This window comes from Entelurus aequoreus, linkage group LG21, assembly GCF_033978785.1.
Source record: "Entelurus aequoreus isolate RoL-2023_Sb linkage group LG21, RoL_Eaeq_v1.1, whole genome shotgun sequence".
Taxonomy (NCBI): Eukaryota; Metazoa; Chordata; class Actinopteri; order Syngnathiformes; family Syngnathidae; genus Entelurus; species Entelurus aequoreus.
The window spans coordinates 25677043-25699117 of record NC_084751.1 but is presented as its reverse complement, the minus strand read 5'-3'; the positions used below and the strand labels follow the sequence as shown (position 1 = coordinate 25699117).

Sequence of the window (22075 nt, the reverse complement as noted above, 5' to 3'; positions counted from 1 at the left end):
AATAGGGCGCTTTTGGTAGCCATCCACAAGCTTCTGGTTGAATTTTTGACCACTCCTCTTGACAAAATTGGTGCAGTTCAACTAAATTTCTTGGTTTTCTGACATGGATTTGTTTCTTCAGCATTGTCCACACGTTTAAGTCAAGACTGTTAAAAAGTCATTCTAAAACCTTAATTCTAGCCTTATTTAGCCATTCCTTTACCACTTTTGACGTGTGTTTGGGGTCATTGTCCTGTTGGAACACCCAACTGCGACCAAGACCCAACGTCCGGGCTGATGATTTTAGGATGTCCTGAAGAATCTGGAGGTAATCCTCCTTTTTCATTGTCCCATTTACTCTCTGTAAAACACCAGTTCCATTGGCAGCAAAATAGGCCCAGAGCATAATATTACCACCACCATGCTTGACGGTAGGCATGGTGTTCCTGGGATTAAAGGCCTCACCTTTTCTCCTCCAAACATATTGCTGAGTATTCTGGCCAAACAGCTCAATTTTTGTTTAATCTGACCGCAGAACTTTCCTCCAGAAGGTCTTATCTTTGTCCATGTGATGTCAGACTGTTGGGCACAGTTGGGTGTTCCAACAGGACAATGACCCAAAACACATGTCAAAAGTGGTAAAGGAATGGCTAAATAAGGCTAGAATGAAGGTTTTAGAATGGCCTTCCCATAGTCCTGACTTAAAAGTGTGGACAATGCTGAAGAAACAAGTCCATGTCAGACAACCAAGAAATTTAGCTGAACTGCACCAATTTTGTCAAGAGGAGTGGTCAAAAATTCAACCAGAAGCTTGTGGATGGCTACCAAAAGTGCCTTATTGCAGTGAAACTTGCCAAGGGACATGTAACCAAATATTATCATTGCTGTATGTATACTTTTGACCCAGCAGATTTGGTCACATTTTCAGTAGACCCATAATAAATTAATAAAAGAACCAAACTTCATGAATGTTTTTTGTGACCAACAAGTATGTGCTCCAAACACTATCACAAAAAAAATAAGATTTGTAGAAATTATTGGAAACTCAAGACAGCCATGTCATTATGTTCTTTACAAGTGTATGTAAACTTTTGACCACGACTGTATATACATATGTATATGTGTATATGTATATATGTGTATGTATATAAATATATATTATATATGTAAGTATAAATAAGTAATAAAACATATAACTTAATACAAATGTCAGGAAATCAATTATTCACAAAACAAATCAATAAAATGAGAATTAAATTTAGGAAGTTGTTGAACATAAATGATATATAAATAAATACCTGAAAAGGAATGTCATGAAATTTATAAATAAAATGAAAAACGTGGGTTTTTTTTTCAAAATTCATTAAATACTGTATGTAAATAAACCATTGAATATATACCTAAATAAAAATGTCATGACATGAATTGCTCATAAAATAGATAAATACAATGAGAATTAAAATACAATTATTAAATACTCTATACAACCAAACTATAAAGTATATACCTGAATCGAAAGTGTCCTGAAATAAATTGTTCATGAAATGAAAAAATAAAACAAGTATTAGATCAAATACATTTTTTTTTATATATAACTAAACCATAAAATATATGAATTCATTAAAAGGCAATGACATTTCAAATATATCATAAAATCCATTCAAATTAATATATAATTTGGCGATAACATAAATGAATAAATAAAAAAGTAACTGAATAAAAAAATGTATTACATTTTTTTCACATATTTCACAGAAACTTTGAATACGTGTATTCACATTTACCTATGCTAATCAAATCAATAATACTTCACATTTCCAGGTCTTTCCTCTGCTGTTCTATTTGATTTTTAGCATTTATTTGTTGTCAACTATTAAAAATAATATTTATTGTGTTTCATCTATTTAATTATGCCACACAAACAAGTAGAGGCAGTTGACTCAGACGCAGTAGTTTCAAAGAACATCGATATAATGTGACCATGCACAGTACAAATAAGACAACTCGACATGCGTTAAGCTGTGCTGTGCATCTGTTAATCCTTGTATCTACTACAGCATGAGATATTAAACCTCAAACATGGCTGCCATTTTTTATCCTCTTGAAAACCAATAAGAAAGATGTCGCTGCATATACAGCTTCTGACCAAATCATATTTGTGTTTGGATGTGCTGCTGCTCAAGTTTTATCAAAGACGACATTCCGCACTGTACCACCAAGCAGCAATGTATCACTCTGAGTGCAATATGACTCAGTGCCAGCGGCTTGAGAGCTTGAATAAGCAGGGGTAAAAAGTAGCTTAGTGGTTTTCCCTTCTTCTCTGTTCCAGTCAAGGAAGGAAGGGGGTGGAGATGGCAAGGGGGATTTGTCCACAAAGATATTGACTTGCATTAAACTCAAAACAAGGGTGTGGTTTTCACATCAGACTCCATCTTTTCACCCACGAAAAAGCAAACTAGTAAACACTATCCTGAATGGGAATCAATGCAAGGATGATCCCATTGGTCTGTTCATAAAGGACATATGGATGTCATCTTTATCATACACACCAATTATAGAAGTCCGACCTTGTGGCACAGGGTTATTTGGATTTCATTTGGTTTGTGAGTTATCAAAGGCTCCTCCTTCATTTTATGGGACAGACTAAAATATTTTGCAATTTATCATTGCCTGTCTGTCTAGAATCCCTGATTTTATTTTGTGCTCATTTGATCAAATGTCCTTCAAGGAGTTCCTCTAAGTACAAGCTTTGGTTTTTGCCCAAAATGGCCAGTTTCCAAACCAAAATGTCCAACTTGCTGGGGGGTTTTGTCTCCGTAAATGGATCTTTGAGACTTTTTTGTGCATCCTGTCATAATTTAAGACTCAACCCTAGGGGGTGCTATTGAGTGAATTTTGGGGGTTTGTGTTCAGGACTGCTGAAATATGATTTTTGTTACTGGGCCTGATGCACTTGCAGACTTTGGTAAGGTTTGTATACGCAAGTTAATTAAAGATGGGTACCTTTCACATTTGACTTGATACTGTATCAATTCACGGTACATTACATTTGTTTAATAGTACCTGTTGTTATATCTTGTTGTTTTACACTTTTGTGTCTCATTTGCAAGTATTCTATAGTGGACTTGCATGCAGTTGCAATTCTAAGACGTTAGATGGCAGTTGTGTGTAGCCATTATATGCTGCCTTAGTCAGGAAGTAGTCTTTGGCATTAAGTTTAATGTGTCAGTCTTTTCTTCTGTTGAAAAGTGTTTAAAATAAGTATTGTATTTCCTGTATTTATGGACCCTTTGGAACTGTGTGACAAGGGGTGGCACTTTCGTGACTTCTGGATCTGCCTCCCGGGAGCCTTTTGGCCATGGAGACCAGCTGCTGGGTCTCTGCCACACCACAGTCCGTTTGGAGAGACAGGGCAAGCTTCACAGTGTCTTGGCTGAATGAGCAGGTATCGGACACCTCGGTCTCCTTGGACGTATCCTCGCTCATCCTTGTGGACTGGACACTGGCGGAGAGTTGGTGGGCGGCCGAGGGTGGAGTCGGCTCTCTTGGTTGCTTTGTTGGGTCTGCTCCTGTCTCTGGCCATGCTCCCCCCAGCAGACGATGGCGTGGAACATCGCAGAGGCCACCACAGTTTATATGTTTTTTGTTGTTGTTGTTGTTTTACTTTTGTGGCTGTGTGTAGAAGTGGCTGGTTGCATCAGCTCTGCTCTTTTAATGTCTTTAATGTCCTTTGTGTTCTTTGATGTTTCCCTCTTACACATTTTTATGTGTGCTATGGCAATTTTTTCCTTGGCCTCAGTCTTGACCCCCTCTCCAGGGGCCCAGATTTAGACTGAATCTTGATTTTACATGGAATCTGTACCTGGTAGTGCCTATGGACGCTACTTGTCCGTCATGTTAAGGCCCTCAAATTGTAAGAAAACATGAAGAGTGATAATAAACATTATAATTTGCATCGAAAACTTTTTTTTTTTTAAGTTTTGCGTAATTGACTCAACATTGTGTTACAACAGAAATACATGACAACTCAGGACTTTCTTATGTCTAAGATTTTCAGCTACCAAATTGTGTCTGATTTATCTTAAAAAGTTCCCTTAGTCAAATCAATAAGCCAATTTCTAACTGTTTATGCAGGTTTATAATCTAAAGGCCTGATTTACTAAGATCTAAATACCTTGCGCTGAATAGCATGTGCAATCTAGTGGGCTTGTTTCGTGCGATCTACTAAGACTGCGTGTGCAATTGAAAAGTGGTGCAGGCCACCTTATTTAAACAAGGATTTTGTGTGTGGTATACGGGGCATCACCACAGAAACACTCTCATTCATTGCACAGCAATGTTCATATGCTCCTACCTGTGACGTTTTGCTATGTTTACAATCAAGCAGGGGACATCTACCACTTTTTATGGGCATTTTTGAAGCAGTCATGCTGTGCATCTACATTGACGCCACTTTTTTTTCTTTTTTCTTTTTACCGCTGAGGGTGCATGGGAGGGAGGCTACCTACTGTGCTCAAGACGTAAAAAAAAAAAAAAAATACTCTAGAAATTGTTATCATTTAGGATATAAGATAATAATATACATTCTATGTGAAAAAACAAAAGTCATTAGAAAAATATTAAATGACACTAAAACGTATCAATTGAATTTGATCTATTCAGGCCCTCAAGAGATCCAGCAGCTATGAAATTATAAAAGGATGTTGCTGAAAAGACGATGTGTCTAATAAGTTTTTATTGGGGATGGGACAAATGCAGAGGACAAATTTCACCACATCTAGTGTGTGTGTGACAATCATTGGTACTTTAATCTTTAATCGTAATTTCTGACCATCCAAATATGTTAAAACGTACACAAAGGACATCAAGTGTCATTGCAGCGCTAGCACTCCTCTCTCTCCAAGTCGTCCTTTTTAAACGTGCTAAATAAAACGCAAAACAGAGCACCTGAAGCGGTCATGAGTGTTGACGAATCACATTGCGCGTGCTGTAGGTCCTTTCAGTGGCCTGGTGGTTAGAGTGTCCGTCCGCCCTGAGATCGGTAGGTCGTAAGTTCAATCCCCAGCCGAGTCATACCAAAGACTATAAAAAATGGGACCCATTACCTCCCTGCTTGGCACTCAGCATTAAGGGTTGGAATTGGGGGTTAAATCGCCAACAATTATTTTCGCCACACCTAGTGTGTGTGACAATCATTGGTACTTTAAAGGCCTACTGAAACCCACTACTACCTACCACGCAGTCTGATAGTTTATACATCAATGATGAAATCTTAACATTGCAACACATGCCAATACGGCCGGGTTAGATTAGTAAAGTGCAATTTTAAATTTCCCGCGAAATATCCTGCTGAAAACGTCTCGGTATGATGACGTTTGCGCGTGACGTCATGGATTGTAGCGGACATTTTGGGACAGCATTGTGGCCAGCTATTAAGTCGTCTGTTTTCATTGCAAAATTCCACAGTATTCTGGACATCTGTGTTGGTGAATCTTTTGCAATTTGTTTAATGAACAATGGAGATAGCAAAGAAGAAAGCTGTAGGTGGGAAGCGGTGTATTAGCGGCCGGCTGCAGCAACACAAACACGTAGCTGGTGTTTCATTGTTTACATTCCCGAACGATGACAGTCAAGCTTTACCATTGGCCTGGGACAAGCTTTACCATTGGCCTGGGACAACAGAGACTCTTACCAGGAGGACTTTGAGTTGGATACGCATGCTTGTGGAGATGGGACAACAGAGACTCTTACCAGGAGGACTTTTAGTTGGATACGCGGTACCGTGAGTATGCAGCTGCGGCTTCCAAACATTTGATCGCTTGCCCGTACGTGCGTGCCGCTATGTGCATGTCACGTACGTAACTTTGGGGAAATATATGTGCTGTATGAACTTTGCGGAGGTGAACGGTACTTTGGGCTGTGGGATTGAGTGTGTTGTGCGGGTGTTTGATTTGTATTGGCAGGTTATATGGACGGGAGGGGGGAGGTGTTTGTTATGCGGATTAGTTTGTGGCATATTAAATATAAGCCTGGTTGTGTTGTGGCTAATAGAGTATATATATGTCTTGTGTTTATTTACTGTTTTAGTCATTCCCAGCTGAATATCAGGTCCCACCCGCCTCTCACAGCATCTTCCCTATCTGAATCGCTTCCACTGCCCTCTAGTCCTTCACTCTCACTTTCCTCATCCATGAATCGTTCATCCTCGCTCAAATTAATGGGGAAATCGTCGCTTTCTCGGTCCGAATCGCTCTCGCTGCTTGTGGCCATGATTGTAAACAATGTGCAGATGTGAGGAGCTCCACAACCTATGACGTCACGCTACTTCCGGTACAGGCAAGGCTTTTTTATCAGCGACCAAAAGTTGCGAACTTTATCGTCGATGTTCTCTACTAAATCCTTTCAGCAAAAATATGGCAATATCGCGAAATGATCAAGTATGACACATAGAATGGATCTGCTATCCCCATTTAAATAAGAAAATCAAATTTCAGTAGGCCTTTAACTTTAACTGTATAATATAAGTGCATTTTCTCCTCCGAGCAGTGTGAGTTGTTTGATGATCAGCATAAATTCTGCATATTAATGAAGACAGGGAGGCAAAATGGATTGCATGCCTTTTTCTGCTCACCTTAAACACGCAATCCTCTTTGCACACATTTAATACATCAGCTTTGCGTGTGCTATCAAGTTTGCACGTGTTTTATTACACGCAAACCCTTACTAATTCAGCCCCTAGCTATAATAAATCGGTGCAATGTCAGTCTGACTATTTGTTGTTACAGTCCAAATTTCAGTTATTATACCCAGTTAGTTGTTTGTTTGTAACCCTGTGTAAGTGCCCATCAATAATTACTGCACCAGGGTCTTTTAAAAAGGGCATCGACAGCTGCAGTTAATGGAGAACTGCTTCACTTTGGATAGCCAGTTTCTGACTCAGCACTGTGCACATAGAAGCATGAAACGCGGACATGTCACTCCTGCAACACTGAATCAGAGGCATAATTAGCATGCGACAGCACGATGATCAAAAAAACAATGGGGGGGTGTTATTGTTCACCGCCGCATCCTTTTGTGGCTTGAGTCATCATAAATGCGTCGTTGTCTCCCTTCCGTCGTCAACAATTTGGTCCTTCCTGCCTCCCTTTTGTCTCCCTTCGCTGCCGGCATTCCCCCATCGCCCTGGCTCACGGCCTCACACCCCTTTCGCACTTCTCTCAAAGCTCCATTGTAAGTGCTTGTTTCAGCAGCCAGCTCTCCCGCAGTACGCCGCCTTGCCGAGACAAAAAAAAAAAGGGGCGGGGAAGATTCCGAATGCAAACCTCAAAACAAAACAGCACTGACTCCTTCTTGACAGCTTATTGATTTGAAATGCATTTTCTCTCACACTCTGTCGACCGCCTGTATGCACGTGATGTCCCCCCTAAACAGAAACAGCTTACGCCACAGTTTGGGGATTAAGCACATTGCAGAAACATGTAGGGAAGGCGCTTCAGGTGCTGAGTCTTGTAAACCTGCCACTTGGTACATTAAATGATCACTAGTAGAGCTTTACTGCTACCATGCTTACTTAGAAATAGCAGTAATCAGTACCGTCAGGATTTCGTGGGCTTTTTTTGTGATTGTCGAGGCCTATAATACCAGAATTTTTCGCTGCTTTTTCAAAAAGTTGCGGCAAAATTTACAATGTTTTGAGGCTTATTTTTAGGGTGATTTTGTGAATTTGTTATCAATGTTTTTTATGTGTTTCTTGTAGGGTTGTACGGTATTAATATAGTACCGCGATACTAAGAATCATATTTGGTACTATACCGCCTCTGAAAAGTACCGGTCCGCCAAAATGCAAACAAACGCCATTGTTGGATCCACACCTAACATCCACTGTAAGCACAGTAGCGTATGTAGTCGATTATACTATGATTACGTCAATATTTTTTGGCATCACAACATCTTCTTTCGGTTTTTTTAAATGTATACTATGTTTATAAACTCAGGAAATATGTCCCTGGACACATGAGGACTTTGAATGTATGACCAATGTATGATCCTGTAACGACTTGGTATCGGATTGATACCCAAATTTGTGGTATCATCCAAAACTAATGTAAAGTATCAAACAAGAGAAGAATAAGTGATTATTACATTTTAACAGAAGTGTAGATAGAACATGTTACAAGAGAAAGTAAGCAGATATTAACAGTAAATGAACAAGTAGATTAATAATTCATTTTCTACCACTTGTCCTTAATAATTTTGACTAAATAATAGAATGATAAATGACACAATATGTTACTGCATATGTCAGCAGCTAAATTAGGAGCCTTTGTTTGCTTACTTACTACTAAAAGACAAGTTGTCTTGTATGTTCACTATTTTATTTAAGGACAAACTTGCAATAAGAAACATAGGTTTAATGTACCGCAAGATTTTTTGTAAAAATAAAGCCAATAATGCAATTTTTTGTGGTACCCTTTATTTAGAAAAGTACCGAAAAGTTTCCAAATAATTTCGGTACCAAAATATTGGTATCGGGGCAACAGTAGTTCCTTGTAACCTTAACCACAAAAAAACTCAACCAAATTTGTAAAACAAATACCGTATTTAAGTCTTAGTCGTTTTATACCACACAGACTTAAAAATAGACACTAGATGGCAGTAAAAGCACATACTCAGGGCTCGTGGTCAAATCACTGTACTGTTCCATGAATTACAGCTACTGTATTTTCCGGACATTAGAGCGCACTGCACTCACAACATTTTAGAATAGAATAAATATTTTCCATGTATTAGCCGCACCGGACTATAAGCCGCAGATAGATACGTTGTGAAATTAGTTTTTTACACAGAAACATTTAGTAAATATTTATTTACATACCTTAATTGTTTCCAAATGGTGCCTGTCACATCGCAGTAAAATGGCTGATCAAACAAAACAGAAGTCATCGTCATGGACCCACTAGCTGCGGAAGCTAACTCTCCAATCAGCTAAACAGACTCAATAAGTTCACAGTGACATTTTGGTGAATTTAGGAAACAGAAACAATACAAACAGAATGCCATTGGAAGTTAATAATACTAACACAGACACTCGTAAACGTGTTAGCATAGGAGCTAATGCTAACGACGCTAGCTCCATTACGTACCCATAGCACGTACAAATAAGCATTAAAACACTCCTACAGACATCACACATGGGACGGTTTAGTAAGTAAAAATTGTTTTAGTTATATTCTAAAACTTACAAACCTTGCTTGGAGTGATAAATGAAGAATCCATTCGAGTAGAAACGCTATGGACGTGTAGAAGGCCGGACAGCAACTGTACTTTTTCTACGTTCATAGCTCAGTCCAAACAGAAGGGCAATGCAGCTACTGCAGCACTTGCAATAAGAAAACTGTAATATGGCGCCATATCACAAACAATAACACGCCTATTCAGTGTTTTTGGTTGTCTTTTTTAAACTATTTACATTATAGTCGGCCATCAGCGTTAGCCTCACCACAGATAGATACATTGTGAAATTAGTTATTTACACAGAAACATTTTGTAAATGTTTATTTACATACCCTAATTGTTTCCAAATGGTGCCTGTCACATTGCAGTAAAATGGCTGATCAAACAAAACAGAAGCCATCGTCATGGAACCACTAGCTGTGGAAGTTATCTCTCAAATCAGCTAAACAGACTTAATAAGTCCACAGTAAAGTTTTGGTGAATTTACGAAACAGAAACAATACAAACAGAATGCCATTGTAAGTTAATAATACTAACACAGACACTCATAAACGTGTTAGCATAGTAGCCAATGCTAACGACGCTAGCTTCATTACGTATCCATAGCACGTACAAATATGTATTAAAACACTCCTACAGACATCACACATGGGACGGTTTGGTAAGTAAAAATTGTTTTAGATATATTGTAAAACTTACAAACCTTGCTTGAAGTGATAAATGAAGAATCCATACGAGTAGTAACGCTATGGACAGGTAGAAGGCCGAACAGCAACTGTACTTTTCGTAGGTTCATAGCTCAGTCCAAACAGAAGGGCGATACAGCTACTGCAGTAAGCAAACTCTAATATGGCGCCATATTACAAACAATAACCCGCCTATTCAGTGTGTTTGGTTGTCTTTTTTAAACTATTTACATTGTAGTTGGCCGTCAGCGAACAAAAATCTATACATTTATTGCACCATTTTATAAGACGCAGGGTTCAAAGCCCAGGAAAAATGTAGCGGCTTATAATCCGGAATTTATGGTAATGAAAGTAATAATTGTAATTACAAAAAGGAACACCTTTAAAGACTACGTATCTTCCGCTGTGTGCTCTGTCATCCACAAGTTGCAGACATTGTCAGTAGAGATGTCCGATAATATCGGCCTGCCGATATTATCGGCCGATAAATGTTTTAAAATATAATATCGGAAATGATCGGTATCGGGTTTTTTTATTATTGGTATCGTTTTTTTTAATTAATTTATTTATTTTATTAAATCAAGATAAAAAACACAAGATACACTTACAATTAGTACACCAACCCAAAAAACCTCCCTCCCCCATTTACACTTATTCACACTCATTCACACGAAAGGGTTGTTTCTTTCTGTTATTAATATTTCTGGTTCCTACACTATATATATTAATATATATCAATACAGTCTGCAAGGGATACAGTCCGTAAGCACACATGATTGTGCGTGCTGCTGGTCCACTAATAGTACTAACCTTTAACAGTTAATTTTACTCATTTTCATTCATTACTAGTTTCTATGTAACTGTTTTTATATTGTTTTACTTTCTTTTTTATTCAAGAAAATGTTTTTAATTTATTTATCATATTTTATTTTATACATTTTTTTTTAAAAGGACTTTATCTTCACCATACCTGGTTGTCCAAATTAGGCATAATAATGTGTTAATTCCACGACTGTATATATCGGTTGATATCGGTATCGGTTGATATCGGTATCGGTAATTAAGAGTTGGACAATATCGGAATATCGGATATCGGCAAAAAGCCATTATCGTACATCCCTAATTGTCAGTGTATGTTTTACGCTTGAAAAGAGTTGTTCTATTGTAAACATTAATTTATGTCCCAACACATTAACCCCAGCACGATAAGAGTATATGTGAAATGTTAAGCCCGATGTATAGCAATATTTTTTATTTCTAAAAGAGAGACAAGAGATTATCATCACACTTCAACATCTCAAAAATGTTAAAGGTTAGATAAATATATGTATTCATGTAAACGAGAAAGTAAATGTTAATATACTACATTATCCAGACAGCTTAGCGCAGGACACAGGAATCGTCTACTTTTTCACTCGGTTCCAATTCAAGTCAAGTTAAATAGAAGCATAATTGGCGCATTTATGGTAAATGTTTTCCACAAAACCTTGTGAAAGAGTAACACACAGACCATGGCATAGACCACATAATGATACAGGAATGTATTTATACTTTTTAGCACTTTGCGTGACTGTGGGATTTTGTAGCTATCCCATCTTGTGTCATTGAACCAGAAATTAGCCCACGAGCTAAAAAAAACAAATATATCCAGGGGATGTTTTTGTTACGATTGAACCACAAAGTATCCTACTACCTAACAAACAAACATATACAGCACTCCATTTTGTTTTGTTTTGCTGGAGAAATTAGTGTTGTACTTTCTTGAAGGTGTTTAAATTACGATTAAGCCAGGAAGTAGCCTACTAGCTAACAAACAAACATATGTAGCAATCCACCATTTTGTTTTGTTAGAGGAATTTCTGTTGTCTTTTTAGGAGGTTGTTTTAGTTACGATTAAACCGGGAAATAGCCCACTAGCTAACAAACATACACATAGACAGCACTCCGCCATTTTGTTTTTGTATTATGGCGTTTTAATAACAATTGAACCAGGAAGTAGCCTACAAGCTAATCAAAAATAAACACATACCTGTATACAGCACTTGACCATTTTGTTTTGTTAGAACGATTTGTGTTGTCCTTATTTTAGCATTTTATTTACAATTGAACCAGGAAGTAGCCTACTGGCTAGCAAACAAACACATACAGTCGTGGTCAAAAGTTTGCATACACTTGTAAAGAACATAATGTCATGGCTGTCTTGAGTTTCCAATCATTCCTACAACTCTTATTTTTTTGTGATAGAGTGATTGGTACTTGTTGGTCACAAAAACATTCATGAAGTTTGGTTCTTTTATGAATTTATTATGGTCTACTGAAAATGTGACCAAATCTGCTGAGTCAAAAGTATACATAAAGCAATGTTGATATTTGGTTACATGTCCCTTGGCAAGTTTCACTGCAAAACGGCGCTTTTGGTAGCCATCCACAAGCTTCCGGTTGAATTTTTGACCACTCCTCTTGACAAAATTGGTGCAGTTCAGCTACATTTGTTGGTTTTCTGACATGGACTTGTTTCTTCAGCATTGTCCACACGTTTAAGTCAGGACTTTAGGAAGGCCATTCTAAAACCTTAATTCTAGCCTGATTTAGCCATTCCTTTACCCCTTTAGACGTGTGTTTGGGGTCATTGTCCTGTTGGAACACCCAACTGCGCCCAAGACCCAACCTTCGGGCTAATGATTTTAGGTTGTCCTGAAGAATTTGGAGGTAATCTTCCTTTTTCATTGTCCCATTTACTCTCTGTAAAGCACCAGTTCCATTGGCAGCAAAACAAGCCCAGAGCATAATACTACCACCACCATGCTTGACAGTAGGAATGGTGTTCCTGGGATTAAAGGCCTCGCCTTTTCTCCTCCAAACATATTGCTGGGTATTGTGGCCAAACAGCTACATTTTTGTTTCATCTGACCACAGAACTTTCCTCTAGAAGGTCGTATCTTTGTCCATGTGATGCCATTTTGTTTTGTTAGAGAAATTTCTGTTGTCTTTTTAGGAGGTTGTTTTAGTTACGATTAAACCGGGAAGTAGCTTACTAGCTAACAAACAAACATATGTAGCACTCCACCATTTTGTTTTGTTAGAGGAATTTCTGTTGTCTTTTTAGGGGGTTGTTTTAGTTACGATTAAACTGGGATAATAACAATTGAACCAGGAAGTAGCTTATTAGCTAACCAAAAATAAACACATATCTGTATACAGCACTTGACCATTTTGTTTTGTTAGAACGATTTGTGTTGTCCTTATCTTAGCGTTTTATTTCCGATTGAACCAGGAAGTAGCCAACTGGCTAGCAAACAAACACATACATATACAGCACTCCACCAATTTGTTTTGTTTTGTTAGAGCAATTTGTGTTGTCTTTAATTCGATGTTTTAGTTAGGATTGAACCAGGAAGTAGCCTAGTAACTGGCAAACAAACATATATACAGCGCTCCACCATTTTGCTTTGTTTTGTTAGAGGAATTTGCTTTGTCTCTTTTGGGCATTTTAGCTTTTAGTGAGCCTGAAAGTAGCTTGCTAGTGTAACTAACAAACGGACTGACTAACAATCAAAAACAGCATGATTTTGGGGGGATTTATTTTCTCTTTTTACTATTTGAGTCCCAAAAAATCCCCACAATTTATTTTTAGAAATGGTACGGTCCAGTCATCCTCCATCTTCCGCAAAGAACCAGGAAATAGTCAGCTAACGTATATGTTCAGACAAAACCCACCTAAAACAGAGCTGTTGACTTGCATCATCTTCCATCAACAAACACAGTTTTGTTGATGGAAGATGATGTACTTCCACAGCTTGAGGAAGTACATTCACTTTTTGACTCATAATATAAACCGAATTACACAAATTTACATCATCATCATCCATGAACCAGACACCATGTGTTCACTTTTATCGTACAAATTAGATTTGTCTTTTTATTGTTCAAATCACAATAAAGTCGTCACACCTCCCCATAATCAAATTAGGAGCATTCTATCGTCTTCTGTCATCCTTCATGAAAAAGGAAGTAGTCTGCTAACTTACAGAGTTCCCCAACCTTTTTTCCACCAGGGACCGGTTTAACCATTGGCGGGCCGTGCGTTTCTTACCTAGGCCTTCAGTGATGTCCGACTTCAAAGATTACCTCTCAAAATACCATGATTGATGTCACCACATTGCTGGAGAAATACTATACAGGAACCATACTTGCCAACCCTCCCGAATTTTCCGGGAGACTTTCCGGGAGACCTCTCCCGAAAATCTCTCGGGACAACCATTCTCCCGAAAATCTCCCGATTTCCAGCCGGACAACTATATTGGGGGCGTGCCTTAAAGGCACTGCTTTTAGCGTCGTCTCTCACCTGAAAAGGAGACTATTATATATGTCTCCGTTATCCATAGGTTTATCTATAACCCATAAAGTAGGCAGGCATGGAACTATTTCTCAGCGTGTGTTTATTCCAGCCGGCACGTTAATACACTGACACACAACATCCGGATTCCCATCATGCATTGTTTCAAAACTATGGCAATTTCCAGCCGGACAAACAATATTGGGGGCGTGCCTTAAAGGCGCTGCGTTTTGCGTCCTCTCACCTGAAAAGGAGACTATTATATATGTCTCCGTTATCCATAAGTTTATCTATAACCCATAACACGGTGGCCGAATGGATATAGTCACTCATGAACGGTCAGAGAAGCACAAGTCGGCGGCAACGCAGTATTATGGGCCACCTTGCAAGCAACATCCCGTTCTCATTTGCGGATGTTTTCAACAAATCCGTGCAGGATATGTTCCCGGATTCAGAGATCGCTCGCCAGTACTCATATGGTAGAACAAAAGCTAGTCAAATAGTGAAAGGTATGTGTTATTTTTTTTTAAAAGTAAGCAGCAAGTACAGTACAGTTAGTAGAACAACTGTGTTTTCATTACTGTTTACTGTACTATATATACACTACCATTCAAAAGTTTGGGGTCACCCAAACAATTTTGTGGAATAGCCTTCATTTCTAAGAACAAGAATAGACTGTCGAGTTTCAGATGAAAGTTCTCTTTTTCTGGCCATTTTAAGCGTTTAATTGACCCCACAAATGTGATGCTGCAGAAATTCAATCTGCTCAAAGGAAGGTCAGTTTTGTAGCTTCTGTAATGAGCTAAACTGTTTTCAGATGTGTGAACATGATTGCACAAGGGTTTTCTAATCATCAATTAGCCTTCTGAGCCAATGAGCAAACACATTGTACCATTAGAACACTGGAGTGATAGTTGCTGGAAATGGGCCTCTATACACCTATGTAGATATTGCACCAAAAACCAGACATTTTCAGCTAGAATAGTCATTTACCACATTAGCAATGTATAGAGTGTATTTCTTTAAAGTTAAGACTAGTTTAACGTTATCTTCATTTAAAAGTACAGTGCTTTTCCTTCAAAAATAAGGACATTTCAATGTGACCCCAAACTTGTGAACGGTAGTGTATATATATATATATATATATATATAATATAAATATAAGAAGTACTTTAATTTCAGTGAATTCTAGCTGGCTCACTTTGGAATGAGTGAGTATCCAATCACAGTCTCGTTAACATCAGGCTACTTGGATAGGCTACTGTCAACAACTTGTGATCTGATTGGCTATCGCAACTGTCTATCAACTCTATGTGTTTTCAAATTCATCCGCTAACGGTCTTGGCGAGTATCCAATCACAGGATGCGTAAACGTAAAGGCCTTTTGGCAGATTTGGTACAGCATGGCAACATAAGCTAGCTGAATTCTGATTAGATACAAACTAAAACTAAAAACAACAGCACTGGAAGGAGCATAATATGACATGAAGAGAATATGAATACTTTTAGATATTTAGGGAAAGTAAATAAAAAAATAATTTTATCTTTAATTATGATCATGATTTCTGGTTATGTTAGGCCAGCAGAGAAGGCCTTGCTGGCTCTGATGGCACACCGCTGGGTTTAATGTATGCATTATTTTCACGGACCGGCTTTCTACGTGTGGCTGATAAAAACAGCAAAAAAATGAGCATGAAAAATTAGCCTTTAGCTACAATCTGGCACATTAACATTTTATATGTCCATTAATGTGTATAGTCCCATGTACTATAACTAGACCCACTCGACGTCCATTGCATCCAGTCTCCCCTAGAGGGGGGGGGGGTCACCCACATCTGCGGTCCTCTCCAAGGTTTCTCATAGTCATTCACATCGACGGCCCACTGGGTTGTGAGTTTTTCCTTGCCCTTATGTGGGCTCTGTACCGAGGATGTCGTTGTGGCTTGTGCATCCCTTTGAGACACTTGAGATTTAGGGCTATATAAATAAACATTGATTGATTGATTGATTGATTGAGTTGTAATATACATCTATTAACAAGCTTATTGGTGTGTTTAGTGGGACAGACAAAAGTTAAGTGAGAAAATGCGGTAGTTTATAAATTAATTATTGTTTCTGTGCGGCCAAATGAGCAATTGCGTCACGGACCGGTGATTGGAGACCACTGTGCTAACAAACACATGAACGGACAAAAAAACATGTTTTTTTTTCACTTTTGTCAGAAAAATTCACTTGATACAGTTGAACCAGAAAGTACACACTAAAAAATGTTGGGTTAAAAAATAACCCAATTTTAACCCAACTGCTGTTTCAGAAAAGGACAAACCCCTTATTTGAGTTGCTTTACCTCAACAGTTTGGGTTAATTTTTTCAACCCAACTTTTGCGTTGAATTATTTAACCAAAAAGTTGAGTTATGATAACTTAATGTTGGGTTATCCCCAACCAAACTATTGGGTTGAATTATTTAACCCAAAAGCTGAGTTTTACTCACTACAATGTTGGGTTATTCCAAACCCAACTATTGAGTTGGGCAATTTAGCGCTCCTTGACCCAATAGTTGGTCAAGAATTATACATTTTACTGCTGGTTTGTCCTACTCCTTCCCAACTACTGATCAAAATTATTTTTATTCCATTAAAATATACTCAAAAGCAAGATATGAGTGACATTTTTTTTTTTTACAAGAATTGCCATGTATGGTCATAGTAGTTCTATGCTCAAATATGTTCATGTACATAAGATGTGTGATTGTAAATAATGTTTATGAGATTAATCCATAATAAAACTATCTTCAAGAAAAAGTACCTTTTTAATAAAAAATTTTAAAAAGCCTTTTACCCAAAAACGGTTCATAGTTTTGAAAACCCAGAAATTGAGTAAAAATAATACCCTTATTACCCAAAAAATGGATTGCTCTTCATAAAAATAACTCCAAAATTTAACCCAACACTCGCAACTCATAAATTGGGTTATCAAAATAACCCAGCATTTTTGTACTATGCTAACCTCCAAAGGGAAATTTGCTGTCTTCCTTCACTGAATGAAATTAGTAAATTCCAATTAAACACAGCTTCCTGGCCAGATGTTGTCAAACCAAATGATCTGAGCACAATTAGAGGAGACTAACATGACATGAGGCACTCCCGACCCTCCATTGTCATTACTCGAGTATTAATGCGCTCTGACCTTTGGTGGCCCAGTACAGATGTGTAGCTGGTCGAGTACGGCTGCAGCAGTTCAAGCAAAAAAAAAAGGCTTTTGCAAGATAAAATCCAATTGTTGCATAACCGGGTATCTCTCCTTACAGTTTCTCTGATTGTTTGGAGAGTTAAAAGCTATCATTCTGAAAATAGACAGAGTTTAAATATTTAAAAATGTGAATTGAGTCCGCTTGTCCTAATGACGACGTTCACCTTCCTTCTAATTGCCACGGCGGACATATTTGCAAGCAATTACAAGCCGTAGACACACAACTCGATATATTTCATTAATGACACTCATTTAAGATTTATATGGAAAAGTCAGGGGTGTTAACTCTGATGGAGTCTCTCCTCCTCCATGCTGGAGGTCTATTAGGGAGTGGTAGAAATGAACAACACTGGTGCGCAGTGATTGCATGACTAAATGGGAGCATTTCAAACTCAGTTAAAGGGGTTTTTAATGGCAAAAAGTAAACGCTTTGTATCTGATTTGCATCTTGATTTGTATCTACAATATAAGGGTAATACAATGGTGGAATGTCTGCACCATTTTTTCTGTGGAATAATGTGGACAATAATTATCTGTTCCAGAGTTAAACTATTGCCATCATAAAATATTTTAACTTTCATAAAAGTGGGGGGGGGGGGGGGGGAAACCTACTGTGAGTAATCAGAATTAATCACATCTCAAAATTATGATTCATCTCATTCAAAAATGAATCGTTTGACGGAAATGTTTAAGACAGGGGTGTCAAACGTGCGGCTAAGTATAAAAATGAGCCGACATTTTTGAATGAAAGAAACTGCTGTTCTAATTGTGTCCACTAGATGTTGCAATAGCAATTCTTTGTATCTTTGTAGATGATGCTACATATGTAAAGAATAAATAAAAATAAACCACATGATGTTAGTGCAACAGTCGAGGAAAATGAGCAAACTACATAAATAACATCCTGTAATTTGTTTTTGATATTATTTTTTCATCTTGATAGATTAATAATAATAACATTATCACATAATTTATTGAGAAAGCATAAATAACGACAAATAAAGATAGAATACTATTAACCGCAACATGTAAGTGTAGAAAAAAAAACCCAACAACATTGTGATTTGTACATTTTCAGAATGTACTTGTTCTATTTTTAAACAAAGAAAACAATCTGAAGTTGTCTTTATTTTTAAGTTATCATGCCGTGATTTTACCAGTCCGGCCCACTTGGGAGTAGATTTTTTTTTCCCATGTGGCCCCCGATCTAAAATGAGTTTGACACCCCTGGTTTAAGACAAACAAAATGTGTTTTGATGTGGCCTTATTGTACTGAGCAGCCAGGACAGAGCGCATTTATTGCGTAATAATGTTCCATTTCTGGTTCTATAGTTGTCGACAATCATGATCTGGAGCTACCGCTTGGGAGGTGAGTCTCGTCATATTAAGTTTTCTCCCAAACATCCCATTCTTCTTTTAGTTTTAATATCGACTTAGAGACATATTGCATTGAGCGGTATCGCTACGCTATACCATCGGAAACAATGTTCCATTTCTAGTTCTATGGCCGTCATCACATTTTTTCCTCATTCTAATCGCTCAAACCGGGGGAAACATGATCTAGATTTCTAGAATATTTGTGGTTGGTCAACAAACCTGATCTGATTATTGTTGGTAATTTGATGGAATAGCCTAGCAACTTCTGGTATTTTTTTTAAATTTCTTAAAATTTCGCTCAAAGCTAACTTTGCACTTTCTTCTTCCTGTTGGTATTAATGCAGACTTTTATTGTACTGAGCAGCCAGGACAGACGCTAGTTTATGTTTTTTTTGTCAATTCTTTGTACCTCGACTGATTGAGTTGTGGCATTAGAAGATTGAATACGAAAAACGAAAGAAAACGGCAAAGACGCTTATGCATCTATTCGTTCAGATTAACAATTTGCTGATGTGTAAATACTAAAAACAGGATAATCATCATCCTAAAAAAAATTATAAAATGCATTTAATTCTCACTGATGAGGTGGCGACTTGTCCCGGGTGTACCCCGCCTTCCGCCCGAATGCAGCTGAGATAGGCTCCAGCACCCACGCGACCCCGAACGGGACAAGCGGTAGAAAATGGATGGATGGATGTACATATTAAAGCAGCTACTTTTACTGTGCAAAGATGCCAATAGACTATTTACAGCTAGTTAAATACTTTTTTTTAAAGTATAAAATGTATTAAAAATAATATTCTGTTGTGGCATCTCAAAGTTAACGCAAAACACAAGAACGGTAAACTTATTCTGGATTTGGGGCACGGGTGTTAAACTCAAGGCCCAGGGGCCAGAGCTGTCCTGCCACAGCATCCCATGTCATTCAATTTGGCCCGCCACATCAATTAAAGTGGCCCTCCACATCATTTCACATCCGCCACATCATTTAAAGTGTTGTTTAAGTTGGGTCGCCACATCATTTAAAGTGGGCTGCGAAAAGCTAATACTAAATGTATTTCAAATTTGACAGTAATATGTACTGCATACAATTGTGTGTGTTCTAGACTTATTATCTGATTATTTATTTATATTTTTATATTATAATTATATATATATATATATATATATATATATATATATATATATATATATATATATATATATATATATATATATATATATATATATATATATATATATATATATATATATATATACAATACAGGCCAAAAGTTTGGACACACCTTCTCCTCATTCAATGTGTTTTTTTAATTTTCATAACTATTTACATTGTAGATTGTCACTGAAGGCATCAAAACTATGAATGAACACATGTGGAGTTATGTACTTAACAAAAAAAGGTGCAATAACTGAAAACTTGTTTTATATTCTAGTTTTTTCAAAATAGCCACCTTTTGCTTTGATTACTGCTTTGCACACTCTAGGCATTCTCTCAATGAGCTAACTCCTTCAAGACTTGTAAAACCGTTTCAGGTGACTACCTCTTGAAGCTCATCGAGAGAATGCCGAGAGTGTGTCAAGTATGTTCATTCATAGTTTTGAGTTTTCAGTGACAATCTACAATGTAAATAGTCATGAAAATAAAGAAAACCCATTGAATGAGAAGGTGAGTCCAAACTTTTGGCCTATACTGTATATATTAACAGTATATAATAATAATGATAATAATAATACCTGGGATTTATATAGCGCTTTTCTAAGTACCCAAAGTCGCTTTACATGTTAAAAAGTATATATATATATATATATATATATATATATATATATATATATATATATATATATATATATATATATATATATATATATATATATATATATATATGTATAATTATATATTATATATCTATTTATTATATCTGATTATGCAACAAGGTGTTCCAAGCATTTATTAAAATATCTACATGTCACCTTGACTTATAATTTCAAAACAAGTTGTTCATCAATCTGTTAATAAAATATAATAAAAGTAGTGCTCAAATTTGCAGGTAGTGGCTTTATCAATGACATAATAACATACTTTATTGCTTTTTCCCATGCTGACTTTTTCCATTAGCAAGCCTCTGCGACCAATCAATATCATTTTGAGTCAATGTTTATGTAATAAATCCATTGTTTTCTTCTCATCCTAAATAATTCACACCAGCGCAGAGAGATGATGGGGTACCTATACCTTAACATGTAAGCTCGTACAAGCTCGGTTTAATGGTGAAGCGTGTTCCCTGCAGCACTTTCACAAGCATGAAAAGCACGCTCCTGAATTATTCAACAATGCAAGGTCACAGCAGCTCTCTCCTGCGCTCTCTTTATTTGTGTTTTTCCAACACGCCGGTGTTGTTGTGACACCCCAAAACACACACAGCCAAATAATGCCGCTTAGCACAAAAACAAAGCACGTGAAGGCGGGATGTAGAATTGGCTTTAAGGCAGATTTAGTGTAAACCGAGCCATTATGGAGAAGACTCATTAATCCATAAATCAAGATGAAATCGCACGGTGTACTTTACGCCTCCATGTTTATGGTGGCCTGCATGTTCTGCATAATGCACAAGGTATGCAGCTGACTTGTGAGGGGGTGGGGAGTGGATGGGGAGGGAGGGGGGGCGACAAACTCTGCATGCGGGCCTACACGGAATGGAGATCCTGTTTTGAAGTGCATCATCCATCCACCTGTCTATCATCCAACACAAGTCAATTAGCCCCTCATATGCGGTCCCATATGGGCATTAAACATCAAATACCATATCTTCTTCATTAATGCATTCAAATGTTCTTATTTGGTAGGGCAGATATAGACAACATTGAAGCAATAATCATGTTATTTTTGCTTCTCTTCCATCCTTAGACTCCAACCCCATTCCCTCGCCATGCAACGCTCCTACTCACCATTCCGTGCCAGCTGATGACGAACCCAATCCGGTGACAGTCCAGTTCAAAACATCCCGACCTGAAGCTGTGCGGCGATCATGGCCAAAGGATCCCCAAAAGGGCAGGTGGAAACCTCTTCTTCTTCTTTTTGAATGTATTTAATAAACATATATATACATATAGACGGTGCTAAGCAAGCGGGGAGAGCAAACCAGAGGGTTGCTGATGCTCACAAACACCTTGCAACCATTGTGCTGCAAGATGCTGGCTGTACCATTGTG

The 22075-nt window shown here is 37.6% G+C and overlaps 1 protein-coding gene across 9 annotated transcripts in view; it reads right to left on the bottom strand.

Moving 5' to 3' along the window:
- Positions 1 to 22075, bottom strand: part of mapk10 (mitogen-activated protein kinase 10) — a 76426-nt gene extending 54351 nt beyond the window's left edge. For all 9 annotated transcript variants that reach the window (XM_062031284.1, XM_062031285.1, XM_062031287.1 and 6 more), the window contains exon 1: positions 21813 to 22075. Coding sequence is in view for 7 of the 9 variants with exons in the window: in XM_062031287.1 (XP_061887271.1) it covers positions 21813 to 21815 (3 nt within the window). In the remaining 2 variants the exon portion in view is untranslated. The remainder of the gene's footprint in view (positions 1 to 21812) is intronic.